The sequence below is a fragment of the Lissotriton vulgaris genome, chromosome 9 (genome assembly GCF_964263255.1).
Source record: "Lissotriton vulgaris chromosome 9, aLisVul1.2, whole genome shotgun sequence".
NCBI classification, from domain to species: domain Eukaryota; kingdom Metazoa; phylum Chordata; class Amphibia; order Caudata; family Salamandridae; genus Lissotriton; species Lissotriton vulgaris.
Window position 1 is genome coordinate 12,837,710 of NC_141697.1, and position 22,031 is coordinate 12,859,740.

General features: G+C 44.8%; 1 protein-coding gene across 1 annotated transcript in view; it reads right to left on the reverse strand.

Annotated features, from left to right (window-relative positions):
• Window positions 1-22,031, reverse strand: part of TTC6 (tetratricopeptide repeat domain 6) — a 1,229,706-nt gene that overhangs the window by 578,233 nt on the left and 629,442 nt on the right. The window contains exon 21 of the mRNA XM_086936916.1: window positions 992-1,126. Within this exon, the coding sequence (XP_086793042.1) occupies window positions 992-1,126 (135 nt within the window). The remainder of the gene's footprint in view (window positions 1-991; window positions 1,127-22,031) is intronic.

Below are 22,031 nucleotides of genomic sequence, written 5' to 3' on the forward strand. Positions count from 1 at the left end.
TCTGTATGTATGCTGCTATTCTTTGAGGTTTCATTTATAAGAATGTATGATGCAGTATTTGCACTTTGCATACTGCCCTACGCACCTTGCACTTATATATATAGGCTTGAAAATGAAGATATTGAATAAGCTCTTTATATGTTACATTAGCTCATTCATTCTCTTTTGGTCTTCATTACCCTCCCTCGTGAGGTTAAACATATGTGAGCGTTCAAAGAGCCCCCAGGAGTTTGTGACCTGAAACGTGATGTTAATACCTTCTCCCTTGCTATATGCGCAATGATATTTTTTAAGTGGCTGCACCCAAAGAACCGCAGTCATTTAGTATATTTTTGAGGCGCTATGCATGTGGTCACTTTAGAAAGGACAGTTAGTGTCATTTACAGATGATGTACGTAACGGACTGGAGGTTGTATATTTTTTACTTGTTGGTCTTAATATGTATTATGTATAATTGTTGTGTTGCTGTTTTATGTTAGGTTGACCTCCACTGGAGTTACGTATCATGATAAAGTTAAACTCGACTATTCTCATGATCTTTGTGATCCAGAGTCACGAGAATTAAAACTGTGATGTTTCAGAGGCCGGGTTGATGCACTAAGCGCTATACTCATGATATTTGAGAGGTAGAATCGCCTGCACTAGGCGCTATACTCATGATGTTTGAGAAGTAGAGTCGCCTGCACTAGGCACTATACTCATGATGTTTGAGAGGCAGGATTGCATGCTCTAGGTGGTATACTCATGATGTTTAAGAGGCAGGATTGCATGCACTATGCACTATACTCATGATGTTTGAGAGGTAGAGTCTCCTGCACTAGGCACTATTCTCATGATGCTTGAGAGGCACGGTTGCATACGCTAGGCGCTATACTCTTGATATTTGAGAGGTGCAGCTGCCTGCACTAGGCACTATACTCATGACGTTTGAGAGGCAGGGGTGCATGCACTAAGTAAACATACAAACAGCACCACATGGAATGTGTCCCACCTTCAGCAGGTTGACCTGCTCCACATAGCAGAGGCCCAGCAGGTAGAAGATCTCGGCTGATTCTCGAGTCAACATGGGTCTCTTCTCCGAGGGGGGCAGCAGAGACAACGCCTGCTTAAAGCTGTCCACTGCGTCCTGCAATTCAAAGACACAGGATGCATTCAACAATCACTACTTGTCCCACGACAGAAATGATGTAAATCAATCATCCGGCCTCCTGAAGGCCAGAACCGCAGCTGCACCGAGACACGTGGCTCTAACAAACAAGTTACTTACCTTCAGTAACGCATAATCTTATAGACTCGATCTAGTTGCAGATTCCTTACCTTTGAATTTCCCAAGCATCAGGCTGGATCCGGAAACTTTTGCTGAGTAATACCACTTGCGTGCGACGTCAGGTGGCTCCATTCGGCTTCACGTAACATCATTGGCGTCGGTTAGAACGTTGCAGTGCCTATATAGGCATCAACCAGGCGCGTGGACGGCAGTACTTTTTGTTCTTTCCACGCCAGAAATGCAGAGCCACCAAGTAACTGACGTAGTCATGTGCAAAACTAGGGTCCTGAAAGGGGGAAAAATAACTCTTGTCCTACTACATCAGTCTGCAAAGCGGGGAGGCATGGGTGGGGTTGTAAGGAATCTGCAGCTAGATAGAGTATATACCAGATAATGCGTTACCGAAGATAAGTAACTTGTTCATCTGATAGAGACTTCTAGCTGCAGATTCCAAGTAGTTACATCCTTTCCCCTGGTGGAATGGGCCCTTAATCCCTCAGGGGGCTGATTCTTAGCCAAAGCGTAACAGATTTTAATGCAGAGAACAACCCAGTGAGAGATGGTCCTTTTCTGCACTGACCTTCCATTCTTTGCTCTTGCATACCCCACAAATAGTCATCCACCCGGAACTCTTTTGTGCAGTCAAGATAGAACGACAACGCTCTTTTTAGATCCAGTTGTTGGAGACGCTCCTCTTCCTTAGAGGCTGTGGGCGAGGAAAGAAGGTGGGTAAAGTAATGGACTGACCCAGATGGAATGGGGTCACAACCTTTGGTAAGAATGATGCCCTGGTGTGAAGCACTACCTTGCCTGAAAAAGACATAAGGTAAGGAGGCGAGCTGGATAACGCCTGTAACTCACTCACCCTCCAGGCCGATGTAATTGCCACTAAGAAGGCTGTTTTGAGTGTCAACAACCGAAGGGGAAAACTGTGCAAAGGCTCGAAAGGAGCGCACTACAGGTAGATGAGGACCAGATTAAGGTCCCATTGTGGCATAACAAAGGGAGTAGGAGGAAATAAATGGCCCAGCCCTTTCAGAAATCTATTTACAATAGAAAGTTTAAAGAGAGAAGGCTGGTCTGGCAGCCGCAAAAGAGCAGACAGAGCAGAGAGGTAACCCTTGAGAGTTCCCAAAGCAGAGCCCTGCCGGGCAAGAGTTAGAATGAATAAAAGGACAGTAGAAAGAGAAGCAGAAAGATGGTCAATGGACCTTTCTGTACAGTATAAAACATTTTTTTGCCTACGGCAGGCATATTCCGTCTTAGTGGACGGCCGTCTGGCCACCAGAATAATGTTACAGACGTCGGGAGGAAGGTCAAAAGCTATCAACTGCCGCTGCTCAATCTCCATGGATTGAGGTGCAGAGTTGACAGGTTCGGGTGGAGAACCCTAACCTGCTGCTGCAACAGAAGATCCTCCCGAAGGGGCAGCCTGATCAGAGGATTGACACTCATGATCAGAAGCTCTGGATACCAGACTCTCCTTGCCCAGTCCGGTGCCACAAGAAGGATTTGGACCCAGTCACTCCTGATCTTCTTCAGAACCCTGGGCAGGAGTGGTATGGGTGGAAAGGCGTACAACAGGCAGGAGCTCCACTCGCAACGAAACGTGTTGCTGAGTGATAGCCACCTTAGAAACTCCAGCGGACAGTACTGCTGACATTGCGCATTCTCTTCGGAGACAAACAAATCTGACCAAGGTTCTCCCCACTGCTGAAAGAGACCTTGCGCCACCTCCGACTGGAGACGCCATTTGTGATCCGCTAGGCATCAATGACTGAGATCCTCCACCATAGAGTTCAGAGAACCTGCCAGGTGTTGAACCACCAGGGTTATTCCCTGCTGTTCCAGACATGTCCAGAGACGGAGGGCCTCTCAACAGAGGGTCAACGACACCACCCTGCTCTGCTTGTTACAGTACCACATGGTGGTGGTGTTGTCCGTTAAGACCTGACTAACTTCCCCTTGACAGAGGGAAAAAACACTTTCAATGCCAACCGAATCGCTTAGAGCTCCAACAAGTTTATATAGAGCCCCGTCTCTGCCAGAGACCAGTGACCCCTGATCTCCAGCTATCCCATGTGACCCTCCATTCCAGAAGTGACGCATTCGGCACGACTGGGAAATCTGGTTGGGGAAGGGAGAGGGGTCTGCCACTGACCCAATCGCGGTTCGTTGACCACCACTGCAGATCCTTCACAGTTCCTTCGGAGATCTGAACCACGTCAGTGAGATTTCCCCTATGCTGTGCCCATTGGAACTTCAAGTCCCACTGCAGAGTCCGCATACACCATCTTGCGGTCCTTAGCAATAAGATGCAGGAGACCATGAGGCCCAACATCCTCAGTCAACCTCACTGAAATCCAGGATAGAAGCTGAAATATCAGAATCATAGCCTGAATATACTGGACTCCCTGCTCGAGAGGATAAGCCCAAAACTACACTGTGTTCAGAACAGCTCCGATGAAAGGGAACGTCTGAGAAGGAGTCAGGTGTGACTTTGGCACATTTAAAGAGAACCCCAGCGAATGCAGAAGGTTCACAGAAGTCTGAAGGAGGGAGACGACTGCCAGGGGCGAAGCTGCCATAAACAGCCAGTCGTTGAGGTAGGGGAAGACTGACACCCCTAACCTGTGCAGTTGAACTGCAACCACCGCCATGACCTTGGTGAACACCCGAGGGGCACTGGTAAGACCGTAGGGGAGCACAGTAAACTGAAAGTGCTTGTGGCCTTCCTTGACCCGCTAGTAATGCCTGTGGCCCAGCAGAATGGGAATGTGAAAATACGCATCCTGCAGCTCAAACGTTACCATCCAGTCCTCTCAGCCTAGGGTAGACAAGACCTGGGCCTAAGTTTGAAATTTTGAATTTTTCCCTTTTGAGGAAGAGATTGACAGTCCACAGATCCAAAATGGGCCATAGCACCTTGTTCTTCTTCGGAATTAGAAAGTGGTGGGAATAACAGCCACCACCTACTTCGGAAACTGGGACCCTTTTTATACCTCCTTTGGCTAAAAGAGCTGTAACTTCCTCTTGGAGCAGCTTCAAATGATCCTCCACCAGCCGTCCCTGAATTGGTGGAATAGTAGGAGGAAAAGAAAGGAAAGGAAGAGAATAGCCCTCCTGGATGATCTGCAAGACCCACTTGTCTGTTGTTATTGATATCCAGCAGGAGAGATGATGACACATTCTCCCACCCACTGGAGTAGGGTGGTCCTGCAGAATCAGCCTAGGAGTGCTTTGAGGCTGCGGCTGCTGAGGGCAGTGTGGTAAATGACTTCTGACCTCCATTCCGAGGACGGAATGCACTGCGTCCATGCACAGCTTGGGTAGTCTGAGCAGGACGGTGGCTAGGATAGGGGTGACGCAGCTGTAAACCCCTTCCATTGCTACAAAAGGGGTGAAAGGAAGACTGCCCATGAGGAGTGGAGGAGAAGGCCAAGGATCTAGCCGTAGCTCGAGAGTCCTTGAACCTGACTAGGGCTGAGTCTGCCTTTTCCCCAAAAAGGACGGTTCCATCAAAGGGCATGTCCATCAAATTTGCTTGGAGATTCACCAAGAAGCCAGTTGTACGCAGCCAGGCATGTCTTCTTAAGGCCATTGATGAGTCATCTGTTGATGAAATGATTATGCAAGTTCAAGATGGTACGAGTGGTCCATGGGAGTCAGTTGAAATAACAGGTTCTTCTGTTTCTATGCTATTTGATTCTGGAGCAAAGACAACTCTGATCCCAAATACTTTCTTTGAAAAATTCTTAGCACATAAAATTAAGTTATTGAGACCAGATATTTCTCCTTAAGGATATGGTGGACAACCTATCAAATTAGTTGGTTATTTCAATGGTTCAATTCAATTTAAAAAACCATACACTGCAGGGAAAATGTATGTTTCTGTAAGGGGTGACTCTCTTTTAGTTGGATACATCAAAAATAATTAGGTGTTTACTTAGATCCTAATGCCAATCCTGCAGTAAGATTGAAAGAGAACTTTTAAGTCAATTCTCTTGATGTAAGCAAGCCAAGTTTGAAGAAGAATTTCCTGAGGTTTTTAACAAACAATTGGGTTGAATAAAAAAAATACATTCAAAAAATCTAAATTAGGGATGATGCCAAACCGGTTATAAGTGGAGTTAGAAATGTCCCTCTAATTGTTAAGGAGAATATGAAGATTGAGTTAGATAAGTTGAAAGAAAATGGCATCATAGAAATGGTTGAAGCTACCCAATGGCTTGCTCCGGTGGTTATGGTGAATAAACTTAATGGTGAGGTTCGTCTTTGTGTAGAGTTGCGTGAAATAAACTAAAATGTTGTTGTGGATCAATATCCTCTTCCGAATATTAATGAAATGCTGACAATGTTAAATGGGGCTAAACATTTTACTACAGTTGATCTCACGTCAGCATATCATCAGGTGAGACTACATCATGAATGCCAAGAATTAACAGCTTTTATCACTCAGTTTGGCACTTTTAAATATCTTTGAATGCCATTCGGACTAATATCAGCTGCTTCTGTATTACATAGAGTCATGGAGAAAATTCTAGATGCTTTGGTAGGCATTAAGATTTATAAAGATGACGTCCTTATTTTTGGAGAAGATGTTAATGTTCACAACAAAAGAGTTTGTGATGTTTTGCAAAGATTTAAATAAAATGGTATTACATTAAAAGCTAGCAAATGTAAATTTAAATTGACGGAAATTGATTATTTAGGTCACAAGATAACTCAGAATGGAATTCAACCGAAAAGAGATCTAGTTGAAACTATTAGTAATCTGACCAGTCCATCATCAAAAGAAGAAGTTGTCAAATTTTTAGGAATAACAGAATATTATAATAAATTCATTCCTAATTTTGCTGAGAAAACAAAAAACTTAAGATCTCTTCTCAAAAAGGGTGTCTCTTTTATTTGGAGTGATGTATGTGAAGAGGAGTTTTGCAAAATAAAAGTTTTGTTAAGGAATGCTTCTAGTCTTCAAAGTTTTGAGCCAAGCCATGAGTCCATCATTATTGCAAATGCAAGCTCAAAAGGACTTGGTGCGGTATTGTTACAGAGACATAATGGCTTGGAGAAAAAGATTCTTTTCATTTCAAGAGCTCTTAGAGGTTCGGAACTGAATTATTCAGTTATAGAAAAAGAGGCTTTGGCTGTTTCATGGGCAATACAAAAACTTGACAAATTCATATGGGGTAATGAATATTTGGTAAGAACAGATCATAAACCCCTCAAAGAAAGTTTTGAAAGTAAAGGTTTGGATGCTGTTTCTGCCAGGATTAGGCGCTGGGTCATAGGTTTACAGAAATTTCATTTTAAGGTGCAATATATTCCTGGTGCTATTAATTGGGTTGCAGATTGTTGTTCACGACTAGTTAATTTAACAGACGTTGGTGAGGACAATTTAGACATTGATAAAAATTTGGATGTCTGTGAGATTAGGGAAGGCATTATTTGTGAAGCTGAATGGTTGTCAGAAATTAACAAAGATTCTGTGCTTCAAGCTGTTCATGAAAGATTAATGAATACTTGGTCTGTCTCAGACAAAAATAAAGAAGCTTTACAAGCGTTTTGGAGAGTCAAAGATGAACTCTTTTGTCAGGCTGGTTTTGTGTTCAGAGGCTCTAGACTGTTTCCTCCGTTTGCTTTGAGGGACGGTTTAATTTCCTTAGCTCATGAAATCCATCCAGAAATTTCAAAGACCAAAGAAAGGTTAAGGATGATGTATTGGTGGCCAGGGATGGTTATTCAAATTGAGCGTGTTGTGCGGGAATGTGGTGAGTGTTGCAATGCTGATAAAACATACAAATGTAGAACACATTTACTAAGGAACCTTGGAATGAGGTCTCATTTGATATTGATTGATATTTGATAGGACCCATTCATCTTGGTACTGTTGATAAATATGTTTTGGTTTTATTAGACATGTTCTCCAGGTGGCCAGAAGTTGCTATTACAAATACTGTTGAGTCTCGGGATGTTATTGCGTTTCTTGAATCTGTTTTTGAGAGGGAATCTGATAATGGGGTGCAGTTAGTATCTTGGGAGATGGAAATATTCTTAAAAGAGAGTGGAATTAGGCACAATAAATCCTCCCTATACCATCCCGAGACCAACGGCATGGTAGAAAGATTCAATAAGGTATTAAAAGACTCTATACAACGTGCTGTTTCTAATAATATATGTTGGAAAAGTGAGATTCTCAGTAAAGTAAAAAAATATAGGATAACTCCACATTCTAGTACAGGCTTTTCTCCCTTTGAATTATTTAGAAGAAGGAAAGCTAATAACCTAGTAAGTCCTTCTTGGGTTCATGATTTGACTAATAAACCTAGGGGTCTGTGATTGAGTAAAATATATACTCTGAAACAGTAAGACTTATGCCCACTTATTTGGTGCAAGGTAAACTACCTTCCAGTCTTAAGAGAAATGCTCGTAATCCAACACACATAGACACCAGTAACAGTAGGTGAGACCCAATGTCCAGAAATAGATTCCCATCAAAATCTTGTTAATGATCAATATTATCATATGGTCATCCAAAGGTTGGGATGGTTCGTCTCTAGATCATTGAGACAGTTTGCATGCCCACCATGAAAGACACGGTTTCGACCCGCAATTACTCGTAGACCATGTGTATGACCATTAAATGGGAACAAGTGCAGTGCAAAAACCATGTGAATGTGAAAATTAGTGATTAAAAGTAGAATAGAGGACAAATAGCTAAAAAACTTTAATAGCTATCGGTCTCTTTCTGATTAAAACCAAGAACAGCGCAAAAAAGCAGTTTCACTAAATAGCTGCATAAGGGCCGACATGTTTCTGCCAAACAGGGAACAAACTCCCAAGGCTTTCTTCAGGGCCTCTGTTCTAAACACTTTTTGCCACTGCATGTGTGTGCTACATATAAATAAATAAACCATATATTAAATCGGGAGTCAATCAAACCATAAAGGATATGTATTACTATTCCTCCATGTCAAATGGTGTATTATTCACCTACAATAAACAAAAATGGTGTCAGTGCATTGGATATACCAGTGTTCAAAAATCCAAATTAACATTCAAATTCCTTTACTCACCCATAGTGCCAGGGGATAGGACCTCACCTCACCTGGACCAGGCTCAGGATAGAGGAGGCCACGCGCTGTGAAAGTAAGAAAATGGGTGCTTGATCAGAGAGCAGGATAACTTATTCTATTCCTTACTCCTTGAATCGTTCACCTCTCTCTTTACTTAGCTTCCAAACCCCTTGCTGCTGCAACTCACTACCAGGTTACCCCACAGACCATCTGAATAGACAGTTGCTCAATAGGTTAAATTTATATTAAAAACACAATTTTCAGAATGTATTTTGGGATAAGGCAGCCTTTCTCCAAAAGCTCTTAATGCTGAAAACTAATTTCCTTCCTTCATTGCAGAAGCCAAACCATAGACCTCCTTACCTTTCCGTCGTTGCCTCAGACTGGACCTAAGTCTGGAGGAGGCAACGTGAGGAGGAAGGCAGGACTCATTTGCAGACCAAGAGTAACGAAGCGTTAACCAATCAGAACGCTCCTAGTTCGATAATGCGTGAAAAGTACTATTTGAAAGCCCAGTCCATTTTATTATGCCTTTTTCTTATGCAGGGGATTGAAATCAAGTTAATATAGAAACTTACTGAATGTTTGTTGATGACAACAGGGCTAGTTCTCACTATCGGCCAAAACTCCCGTTCGGATGGCGTGGTCTCGCGGTCATGATTAGATATCGCGAGATGTGTGGAAACTACAAAATAACGTCATCGCGAACACTCTTGTGGTTCTACGGGCTCCCGAGTTGTAAAAGGCTAATGATTAAGCCCAGTCCTTTTTCTTATGCCTTTTTCTTATGTGGGGGATCGAAAGCGAGGTAATAATGAAAATTCCTGCATGTTTGTTGGTGACAACAGGACTAGTTCTCACTAACGACAAAAACTCCAGTTCGGATGGCGTGGTCTCGCGGTTATGATTAGATAACACAAGATGTATGGAAGCTGCCGAATAACGTCATCGTGACCAAACTTGTAGTTCTAAAGGCTCCCGAGTTAATGAGGGGCTATTGATTAAGCCCATAATAACGGGCAACTAATTTGTTCCGGTTTTTGCAACAGATACAGAACAATGAAATACAAGAAGACACAACGGTTGCATGAAAGAATCTCGCGGTAAAGCCTATGGTCTTAATAGGCTCGTGCAAGAAGTAAAAACTACAATCTGACGTCATCACAGGCGTAATTGTAGTTCTAAATATGACAGTTGCCTATATAAGTTGTTAGGGGCTATAAGGTGAGCATATAATACAAATTTATTCCCGATTGAAGGAATACAAATCATGCGCTTACATTACTAAGACCAATGTACCTGTAGGGCTAAAGAATGTTGATTCCTACCACGGGGCAGTACCACACCACTTGTAACAGGGACACGGAAAAAGGTACCAGGTTTCTCACGATCTATGGGGCTATATATGACACCAACTTATCTTAATTAGCAATCTTAAAGGTGAATATAACCAGAAACAAGGTGTAAAGATGTGATTAACCCTCTAATGTAGAAACTGCGTCTAAACGTATGTTAGTAATTCTCTCAGAGTGTGGTCCAGGGTATCTCATCATTTAACCCTAGGGTATCTGTCGATAATCTATATATCCATTTCTGCTCTTCGGCAAACAGATATTTAAAGATATCACCAATGTATGAAGGTATGAAAGGTTTCTCTGAAACCGTCCATGTGAAATCAGTTTCGCAATGGTTTTGCTCTATAAAGTGTTTTCTTAACTTAGATACACTTTTCTTGCATCTGAAAGCACTTTTGTACTCCAACATCCTAGTCCGGACCTTCCTGGTTGTCATGCCTATATATTTCTCTGAGCAAGGACATGTGAGTTGATAGATAACATGCAAACTATTGCAGTTCGAAAACTCTTTCAAAGTCCAGGGGCGATCATTTCCAATGTCAATCTGAGTGACTTTGGAGGTCTGAGGACAAACAGAGCAGTTACCGCACGGGTGATGTCCAGTCACTGCCGCTAGATCCCATAGTGTACCTATAGCTCGCCGTGGGGTTTCTTTAGGGCGGGTATGTATTAGACGGTCTCGCATATTGCTGGCCCATTTGAAGGCAAAAAGAGGTGGCTCAATTTTGTCATTGCTGCAGTTTAGGACTCGCCAATGGTGTCGTATGATTCGTTGTACTTGGTTTGATTTCGTTTTGAACGTTCTGACAAATGTTAGACATTCAAGAGGAGCCTTGGGTGGTGCAACCTCCAACAATGCCTCACGGTGATTGTTAACTGCTCTCTTCCAGGAGCGTTTGATCAACCGTTTTGGATAGTTTCTGGCTTGTAACTGGCTGGACAGGCACTAAGCATGTTTATTGAAAGTTTCCAATGTGGACCAGTTCCGCCGCACACGTAGGAACTGCCCATATGGCAGATTGTCCCTCAGAGCTTTGGGATGCTGGCTCTCGTACAGTAATAGCGAATTCCTGGCCATTGGTTTTCTAAATAGCTCAGTCTGCAGACCCAATGGGGTCACATAGATGGATAGATCTAGGAAAGATATTCTCTCTTTGCTGCTCTCCACAGTAACTCTCGGGAACTGGTTACGGGTGTTTAACCACTGATGAAATGATACCCATGCTGGTCCCTGATGTCTGTAAATAGATGGTGTTCTCATACTTAAAGAAATTCTCTTTCATGGCAATTCTTGCTAGAGCCATGATAAAAGAGACTGGCGTAATCGACTCCAGATTAGTACCCTCCAGCATGGGAAGCATTTTCGGGCCAGCCTGGCAAACCATTATGTTCATACTTTTGAACAAGAACATGTTTAGACCACCACAAATCCATTCTTTCCACATATCCAATGGTGGAAGCGATATATAGATGATATCCTCGTGGTGTGGCGAGGAGATACTGAATCTATTGTATCATTTTATCAGTGGTTAAACACCCGTAACCAGTTCCTGAGATTTACTGTGGAGAGCAGCAAAAAGAGAATATCTTTCCTAGATCTATCCATCTATGTGATCCCATTGGGTCTGCAGACTGAGCTATTTAGAAAACCAATGGCCAGGAATTCGCTATTACTGTACGAGAGCCAGCATCCCAAAGCTCTGAGGGACAATCTGCCATATGGGCAGTTCCTACGTGTGCGGCGGAACTGTTCCACATTGGAAACTTTCAATAAACATGCTGAGTGCCTGTCCAGCCAGTTACAAGCCAGAAACTATCCGAAACGGTTGATCAAACGCTCCTGGAAGAGAGCAGTTAACAATCACCGTGAGGCATTGTTGGAGGTTGCACCACCCAAGGCTCCTCTTGAACGTCTAACATTTGTCAGCACGTTCAACACGAAATCAAACCAAGGTCAATGCATTGTACGACACCATTGGCGAGGCCTAAACTGCAGCAATGACAAAATTGAGCCACCTCTTTTTGCCTTCAAACGGTCCAGCAATTTGCGAGACCGTCTAATACATACCCGCCCTAAAGAAACCCCACGGCGAGCTATAGGTACACTATGGGATCTAGCGGCAGTGACTGGACATCACCCGTGCGGTAACTGCTCTGTTTGTCCTCAGACCTCCAAAGTCACTCAGATTGACATTGGAACTGATCGCCCCTGGATTTTGAAAGAGCTTTCGAACTGCAATAGTTTGCATGTTATCTATCAACTCACATGTCCTTGCTCAGAGAAATATATAGGCATGACAACCAGGAAGGTCCGGACTAGGATGTTGGAGTACAAAAGTGCTTTCAGATGCAAGAAAAGTGTATCTAAGTTAACAAAACACTTTACAGAGCAAAACCATTGCGAAACTGATTTCACATGGACGGTTTTAGAGAAACCTTTCATACCTTCATACATTGGTGATATCTCTAAATATCTATTTGCCAAAGAGCAGAAATGGATATATAAATTATCGACAGATACTCTAGGGTTAAATGATGAGATACCCTGGACCACACTCTGAGAGAATTACTAACATACGTTTAGACGCAGTTTCTACATTAGAGGGTTAATCACATCTTTACACCTTGTTTCTGGTTATATTCACCTTTAAGATTGCTAATTAAGATAAGTTGGTGTCATATATAGCCCCATAGATCGTGAGAAACCTGGTACCTTTTTCCGTGTCCCTGTTACAAGTGTTGTGGTACTGCCCCGTGGTAGGAATCAACATTCTTTAGCCCTACAGGTACATTGGTCTTAGTAATGTAAGCGCATGATTTGTATTCCTTCAATCGGGAATACATTTGTATTATATGCTCACCTTATAGCCCCTAACAACTTATATAGGCAACTGTCATATTTAGAACTACAATTACGCCTGTGATGACGTCAGATTGTAGTTTTTACTTCTCGTGCGAGCCTATTACGACCATAGGCTTTACCGCGAGATTCTTTCATGCAACCGTTGTGTCTTCTTGTATTTCATTGTTCTGTATCTGTTGCAAAAACCGGAACAAATTAGTTGCCCGTTATTATGGGCTTATTCAATAGCCCCTCATTAACTCGGGAGCCTTTAGAACTACAAGTTAGTTCTCAATGACGTTATTCGGCAGTTTCCATACATCTCGCGTTATCTAATCATAACCGCGAGACCACGTCATCCGAACGGAAGTTTTTGTCGTTAGTGAGAACTAGCCCTGTTGTCACCAACAAACATGCAGGAATTTTCTATATTAACTCGCTTTCGATCCCCCGCATAAGAAAAAGGCATAAGAAAAAGGACTGGGCTTTATCATTAGCCTTTTACGTCTAGGGAGCCCGTAGAACCACAAGAGTGTTCGCGATGACGTTATTTTGTAGTTTCCACACATTTCGCGATATCTAATCATCACCGCGAGACCACGCCCTCCAAACGGGAGTTTTTGCCGATAGTGAGAACTAGCCCTGTTGTCATCAACAAACATTCAGTAAGTTTCTATATTAACTTGATTTCAATCCCCTGCATAAGAAAAAGGCATAATAAAAAGGACTGGGCTTTCAAATAGTACTTTTCACGCATTATCGAACTAGGAGCGTTCCGATTGGTTAACGCTTCATTACTCTTGGTCTACAAATTAGTCCTGCCTTCCTCCTCACGTTGCCTCCCCCAGACTTAGGTCCAGTCTGAGGCAACGACGGAGAGGTAAGGAGGTCTATGGTTTGGCTTCTGCAATGAAGGAAGGAAATGAGTTTTCAGCATTAAGAGCTATTGGAGAAAGGCTGCCTTATCCCAAAATATATTCTGAAAATTGTGTTTTTAATATAAATTTAAGCTATTGAGCAACTGTCTATTCAGATGGTCTGTGGGGTAACCTGGTAGTGATTTGCAGCAGCAAGGGGTTTGGAAGCTAAGTAAAGAGAGAGGTGAACGATTCAAGGAGTAAGGAATAGAATTAGTTATCCTGCTCTCTGATCAAGCACCCATTTTCTTACTTTCACAGCGCGTGGCCTCCTCTATCCTGAGCCTGGTCCAGGTGAGGTGAGGTCCTATCCCCTGGCACTATGGGTGAGTAAAGGAATTTGAATGTTAATTTGGATTTTTGAACACTGGTATATCCAATGCACTGACACCATTTTTGTTTATTGTAGGTGAATAATACACCATTTGACATGGAGGAATAGTAATACATATCCTTTATGGCTTGATTGACTCACGATTTAATATATGGTTTATTTATTTATATGTAGCACGCACATGCAGTGGCAAAAAGTGTTTAGAACAGAGGCCCTGAAGAAAGCCTTGGGAGTTTGTTCCCTGTTTGGCAGAAACATGTCGGCCCTTATGCAGCTATTTAGTGAAACTGCTTTTTTGCGCGGTTCTTGGTTTTAATCAGAAAGAGACCGATAGCTATTAAAGTTTTTTCGCTATTTGTCCTCTATTCTACTTGTAATCACTAATTTTCACATTCACATGGTTTTTGCACTCCACTTGTTCCCATTTAATGGTCATACACATGGTCTACGAGTAATTGCGGGTCGAAACCCTGTCTTTCATGGTGGGCATGCAAACTGTCTCAATGATCTAGAGACGAACCAACCCAACCTTTGGATGACCATATGATAATATTGATCATTAACACGATTTTGATGGGAATCTATTTCTGGACATTGGGTCTCACCTACTGTTACTGGTGTCTATGTGTGTTGGATTACGAGCATTTCTCTTAAGACTGGAAGGTAGTTTACCTTGCACCAAATAAGTGGGCATAAGTCTTACTGTTTCAGAGTATACATTTTACTCAATCACAGACCCCTAGGTTTATTTGTTTTTTCATGTCAGATATTAGGGGATTGTAACCTGGGCAGGTCTTAAAATTTTTCCCTTAGACCCTCCTATTCTTGTTATGTTGTATGTTCATGATTTGACTGACAATGATTTATCTCTGATTCAAAAAGAAGAGTTGAAAAAAATGAAAGAACATAATTTAGCTGTTAAGAGGAAAGTTTTATTTGATACAAGAAAAGCTACAAACAAAACATATGTTCAAGTTGGAGATTTTGTCAAAATTAAGAATCCTCGTTATTCTCTCTGTTCTTCTGGATCTAAATTTTCATCTCCTTTAAGGGTTGTGAAACTTTTTGGAAATGCCATCAAAACAGATCACCGTAGCTGGAATTTGAATTGTGTAGTGAAAATTGTTAAAAATGATGTTGTAAATACTACATTTGATGTAAAGGTTCCTGATGAAAGAGATTCTCAAGTTCGTAATTCTATCTTGAGGAAATTGTCGAGAGTTTCCAAGGGACCTTCATATTTAAGGGAAGATGTGTAATATTGTTTAAAAGAGGGAAGATGTGTAATATCCTATAGCTATTACTTCTGTGTTACATTAACCAGTGTTAGGTACCTTGTTAATCAGAATGCTAGAACTGTTGCCTTGTTGCCTTGTTGTCTTGGTGATGGATTGTTGATACTTAAAGTAGACAGTTACTCTAAGCCTGCAAGCCCTTACTTGAGGCTGGAGTGTTGTTAACTAAATACTTAATTTAAATAAATACTTTATATTTATATATACTATAGTCCTCATCATCATTTCAATCTTCTTCCCAAATGAGTCAAGTTTCTTGGATTCCCCATCCGGAAGGGCAGATGGGAATGCGCATTGGGACGTAGAGGCCTGCATCACCAGACTTTCTGGGGTAGGGTGTTGGCTGAGGAACTTTGGGTCACCCAGAGCTGGGTGATGGCAGCATGCAATCGTCCTATTCACAGGAGCCCCTGTGCTAGGCTTGGACCATGTTCCTAGAAGGACGTCCCTAGGCTCCTCATTAAAGGACAATAGGTGTTCAGAAGTAGAAGCTCCAGGTTGAAGCACTTTGGTCAGGAGATTAATCGGGACCCGCACTGAGGGCAGCTCCAGCCAAGGACCTCAGCTGCCCTCTTAACCACCATGGCATAGGACGCCCCCTCTTCCGTAGCCACTGTAGGAGAGAGCATGCCAGGGTCTGGGTAAGTATCCAGACCTCTGGCTTCCCTAAGTTCCCCATACCACTCCATCATCTCCTCAGAGACATCCTGGTTCTCAAGAGGGTCCTCCCATTCCTCTCCTGAGCCCAGCACGTCCACAAAGTGCTCTGGCGACAACATAGAACCCCAGGGTTTTATCGACATCGGATTCGGCGTTGCTCAACGCCATTCCAGCTCTGTGTCATTGGGGATGAGGATGGGGCTTGCGCCACCGACAGGCATTGGGGACGTCGTAGACACCAACTTCCGATTCGATGCCGGGAAAGGTCGCGTTGGCATGACCGGATTCGACCCAGATCCGGGTTCGGATCCCTGAAGCCCCACAACCTCTGTGGCCGGAGCCGACTTCGTCGAACCCGATGGCACCCTGGTTCCCAGAAAGGGTGGAAGACACAAAGTCAACTCTGGCTCTGGCTCCAGCTCCGCAGAACCGTGCCTAGAGAGTCGGTGCTACTTACCTTTCTCAATGACGGACGTCAGTTGAGGTGAAGTCGAAATCTGCTTGGTTTTCTCCTTCATCTTCTTCTTGTGCCTCTTCCCCGAGTGTCCAGAGGTACTTGAATGGGAGAAAGAGGACTTAGGGCTCCGTGAGTAGTCCTGTGACCTCCTCAGAGTCTTGCTTGACATTGTTGACTGCCGGCCCGCAAGCAACTGCATTGCTCACTCCCTCAAGGTCTTCGGGCCATCGCCAGACAGTCTGAAAAATACCTCATATTCTGCTGGCGTTCAAGACACCAAAGAGATATGCAGTGGGGATCGGTCACCGACATCATGCCGCAACAAGTCCCTCATGGTTTGAAACCTGTCTTCCTCGAAGACAACCCTCACACACAAAGTCAAATTCAGACATTCTGGCAAAAGTCAAGTAAAAGCATGCCAAAAAGTGGCAGAGGGTAGCTCTTCCGGGATCTGCGCTTAACTGGCGCGGAAAGAAAAGAACTGAAGTCCCTGCACCTGGGTGGCACCTATATAGGCAACGCAACATTATAACTGATGCTACCGACGTCGATGATATCACGCAGAGCTGAATGGAGTCACTCAACGTTGCACAGAAGGGGTATTGCTCAGCAAAAGATTCCGGATCCAGCGTATGCCCGGGAAATTCAAAAGTAAGGAATCTGCAGCTAGAAGTCTCTATCAGATATACACAGATACATACAGTATATAATTAAAGAGGAAAAGCTAAAGAACAAAGCATTTCCTAACAACCAATAGTATGGCAAGCAAAAGACATAGGAAAACATCCATGTCAAACAATATCAACTTTTTAGGTATATGAAGGTGGACAACGGGGAGGAGGGTGGGACAGTGAAGAATCCACAGGCAGATACTGTCTCCACCAGAAAAAGCATCACCGAAGGAAAATAACTTGTTCTTCTGATGGATACATCTGCCTGTGGATTCCTCACATTTTGAATTGAATCCCACATCAGTCCTGCTCCCGGAGGAGGGTGTCCACCCACTGACACCAAAAAGCCCTGCAGCACAGGGCGTGCTAAATGACCATCCTTTCTCACCTTAGAATCCAAGCAATAATGCTTTGCAAAAGTGTGGAGGGAGGCCCATGTTGCAGTCTTACAAATATCCACTATAGGGACACCTCTAGCCAAAGCAGATGTGGAAGACTTTGCTCTAGCAGAATGAGCTCTGATATCTTCAGGAGGCTCCTTTTTGTCCAGGGCGTAGCATATCTTGATGCACAAGATGATCCACCTGGATAACGTTCTCTAGTGGACAGCTTTGCCCTTCATCTTCCCCACAAAACCAACAAAGAGCTGGTCATCCAACCTTGAGTCTTTTGTTCTGTCCAGATAGAAGCTGACTGCTCTTCGAGGGTCCAGGCAGTATAGTCTCTCCTCCTCCTAGCAAGGGTGAGGGGGAGGATAGAAGGTAGGCAATATGATAGACTGTTCCAGGTGGAAAGGAGAAACCACCTTAGGCAGGAAAGCAGCCCTGGTCCTAAGAACCATCTTGTCTGCATGGATGGTAGTGAAAGGGGGCTGAGAACTAAGAGCCTGCAGCTCACTTACCCCCTTGTCCGAAGTAATAGCCACCTTAAAAACAGTCTTAATAGAAAGCAGCCTCAAAGGACAACTATGAAGAGGCTCAAAAGGAGACCCCATATGAAGGGAGTGGGAGGAAACCTATTGGTGAGGCCTTTAATGAACCTCATAACAATGGGGGACTCAAATAAAGGTGGCTGGTCCGTCAAACAAAGGAAGGCCGACAAGTAGCCCTTAATCGTCGCCACAGCACAACCTTGCAGGGCCAAAGACAGTGAAAAACTAAGTACATCCGATAAATGAGCCTTCAAAGGATCAATGGACTTCTCTCCACACCACTTCACAAACCTGGCCCATCTACAAGAATACACAGATTTGTTGGAGTGTCTCCAGGATGATAAAATAACATCCACCACGTCCGGTGGAAGAGAGAAGAACTCAGATTACCGCGCTCAAACTCCAGGCATGAAGGTGCAGGCTCTGGAGGTGGGGGTGTAGAACCTGCCCCTACGAGTGAGAGAGACGGTCTGCCCTGAGAGGGAGATGGAGCGGAGGATGCGATGAGAGGTGAAGAAGGGCTGTGTACCACACCCTTCTTTGCCAATCCGGGGCGATCAATATAACTTGGGCCCGGTCTTGGCGAATCTTCCTCAGAACCCGAGGAATCAAGGGTATGGGGGAAATGAGTAATGGTGGTGTGAGCTCCAATCCAATTGAAACAGGTCCCCCAATGCTCTCCACATCAGAAACTGGAGACTGCAAAACGACGGGCACTGCACGTTCTCTCGAGTGGCAAAAAGTTCCAACCGAGGAAACCCCGACACCTTGAAGATGCTATGGACCCCCTCCTTATGAAGCCTCCACTCGTGATCGGCTGAGAATTACTGACTGAGACTGTCTGCATGCACATTCAGCACCCCGGCCAGATGATTTGCAATACACCAACAATGATCCTGAGCCCAGGGCCAGAGTCGCATAGCCTCTCTGCTGAGGCGATACGACCCTACGCCTCCCTGTTTTTTTTAGGAACCACATTATGGTAGTGTTGTCTGTTAGGACTTGAACCGACTGACCACGAAGGGAGGGAAGGAAAGCCTTGAGAGCCCAGCGTATTGCCCACAATTCCAGAAGGTTGATGTAAAGCAACCTTTCCTCTGGAGACCAAAGACCCTTGATCTCCAGATCCCTCAGATGAGCACCCCACCCTTGATCGAGGCATCCATGATCACTGTGGCACTGTGGCCACCGGAGGAGGAAGTTGAAAGGGCCTCTCTTGAGACAGGTTGCCCTGCACACTCCACCAAGACAGCTCTGCTGTAGTGTCTCTGGAGATTCTAACCTTCTCCCTGAGATCTCCACTGTGCTGATACCACTACCTGTGGAGGCACCACTGAAGTGCCCTCATGTGCCAGCATGCATGGTTGACCAACAGTATGGAGGATGCGAAAAGACCGAGCAGGACTGAAACAACCGATCCATTGTGTAACAAAAGAATAATTTCCTGAATGTCGAGACTCCTCTGCGGAGGCGACAAAGCTTGACACACAGTAGTGTCCAGTCCTACCCCTATGAACAGGTTGCGCTGAGATGGCACCAGGTGAGATTTGGGTACATTTATCGAGAAACCCAAGTTGAACAAGAACTGTGTTGTTACCTGCAGATGATGCAGCACCAACTCTGGTGACTTTGCTTTAAGTAGCCAGTCATCCACATAGAGGAAAACAGGAATCCCTGACCTTCTGAGACGAGCTGCCACAACTACCATCACCTTTGTGAAGATCCGAGGTGCAGAAGGAAGGCCAAACGGGAGGACTGTAAACTGGTAGTGCTGAGACACTACCATAAAACGGAGATACTTCCGATGCGACTTTAAGATGGGAATGTGAAAATAGGCATCCTGCAAATCGATCGACACCATCCACTCTTCTTGCTGCAGCGGCAGAAGAACCTGAGCCAGGGTCAACATCTTAAACTTTTCCTGCATGAGGTAAACATTCAAGACCCTGAAGTCTAGTATTCGCCTTAACCTGCCGTCCTTCTTATTGGATTAGGAAGTAACAGGAGTAGCATCCCTGAACCCTTTCCTGCTCCAGAACCACCTCTATTGCACATTTGTACAGTAAAGCAAGAACCTCCTGCAGCAGGAGCAGCAAATGGTTCTCTGAGTCTGAACACCAGTCCTGACGAAGAGAGCACAGAGATGTCACCTCTTTTTCAGACCCTATATGTACAGGCCAGAATCCGTCATCTCTCTCTCAGACCTTATACTTACAGACCAGAGTCCGTCATCTCTCTCTCAGACCCTATACTTACAAGTCAGAGTCTGTCATCTCTCTCTCAGACCCTATACTTACAGACCAGAGTCCGTCACCTCTCTCTCCGACCCTATACTTACAGATCTGAGTCTGTCACCTCTCTCAGACCCTATACTTACAGACCAGAGTCTGTCACCTCACTCAAACCCTATACTTACAGACCAGAGTCCACCAGCTCTCTCTCAGACCCTATATTTACAGACCAGAGTCTGTCACCTCTCTCTCCGACCCTATAATTACAGACCAGAGTCCGTCATCTCTCTCTCCGACCCTATACTTACAGACCAGAGTCTGTCACCTCACTCAAACCTTATACTTACAGACCAGAGTCCACCATCTGTCTCTCAGACCCTATATTTACAGACCAGAGTCTGTCACCTCTCTCAGACCCTATACTTACAGACCAGAGTCTGTCACCTCACTCAAACCCTATACTTACAGACCAGAGTGTCACCTCACTCAAACCCTATACTTACAGACCAGAGTCCACCATCTCTCTCTCAGACCCTATATTTACAGACCAGAGTCTGTCACCTCTCTCAGACCCTATACTTGTAGGTCAGGGTTGGCCATCTCTTTCCCAGACCCAATACCTACAGGCCAGAGTCAGTCACCTCTCTCTCAGACCCTATACTTACAGACCAGAGTCAGTCACCTCTCTTTCAGACCCTATACCTACAGGCCAGAGTCTGTCACATCTCTCAGATCCTGTACTTACAGACCAGAGTCTGTCACCGCTCTCAGACCCTATATTTACAGACCAGAGTCAGTCACCTCTCTCAGACCCTATACTTGCAGGTCAGGGTTGGCCATCTCTTTCCCAGACCCAATACCTACAGGCCAGAGTCTGTCACCTCTCTCTTAGACCCTATACTTACAGACCAGAGTCCGTCATCTCTCTCTCAGACCCTACACTTACAGGTCAGAGATGGTCATCTCTTTCAGGCCCTATACTTACAGGTCAGAGTCTGTCACCTCTCTCAGACCCGATACTTACAGGCCAGAGTCTGTCACCTGTCTCAGACCCTATGTTGGACTTGGCCCTTTCCCCAAAAATGTTTCGCTTTTGACCCCCTTGACTAGGATGTCTCCCCCATGGGAGTAAACCTGTATAGGCCATGTGTGGTAAGAGTTGCCCTGTTTGAAAATTGTAATGTCACGAACTGGTGTGCAGGAAATGTTCCCCCATTTTAGAAATGCACCTGACTGAAATGTTCTGTATTTAAAATGGATGCCATGGCCATGGGTTTTGCCACCTCACTGCCAAAGGTCAGCGGTCTAGATATTATTACCCAGCCAACCCTAGCTTTTGGAGGGAAAGCCTGGCACCCAGGGTGCTCAACCCCTCCCCTTGAGCCAGTTTAGGCCAGCTTTGACAACATTCTAGAAGGTTCTGGCACTGCCTGGGAGGAGGGTATAAGTAAGGGGAATGTGCCACCAGAGAGACACACAGAGCTGGGACAGGAACGTGAGGGGACCTGCTGTGAGGTGTTATCGCCACAGGGGCCTGTGAGCTGGGCCCTGCACCCCTCAAAACCCCCCCTCTACTGTCCCCCGGGCCCCTGACGAAGGAGGGCCCCTACCCAGGTCGGTGACGCTGTTTGGACCTGGAACCGCGCCAGCGCTGCGTGGAAGAAGCGCCCAGGAGGTGAGGAGTGGGACTGTCTACCCCCCCTTGTGAAGCGGTGACCCTTTGGAAGTGCTGGGTCGTGAGGAGCTGCCCAGGGAGGATTGTGCCCCCGAGGGACTGTGGCATGTTAAAGCACTGTGCCCTATGACTGTTGTGGCTGAAGTGCTGTGAGGCCCAGAAGCGCTGCGAAGCCCCTAGCACCGCGAGTTGCGAGGTGCCAACCTGCCACCGGAAGCGCTGTGCCTGGAAGAGCTGAGAGCTGTGTGAGCAGAGGGAGAGGAGCAGTGCGCTGTGAATAGCGCCGTTTGCTGAGGAGAAGAGCGCTGTGTGGCCTGAAG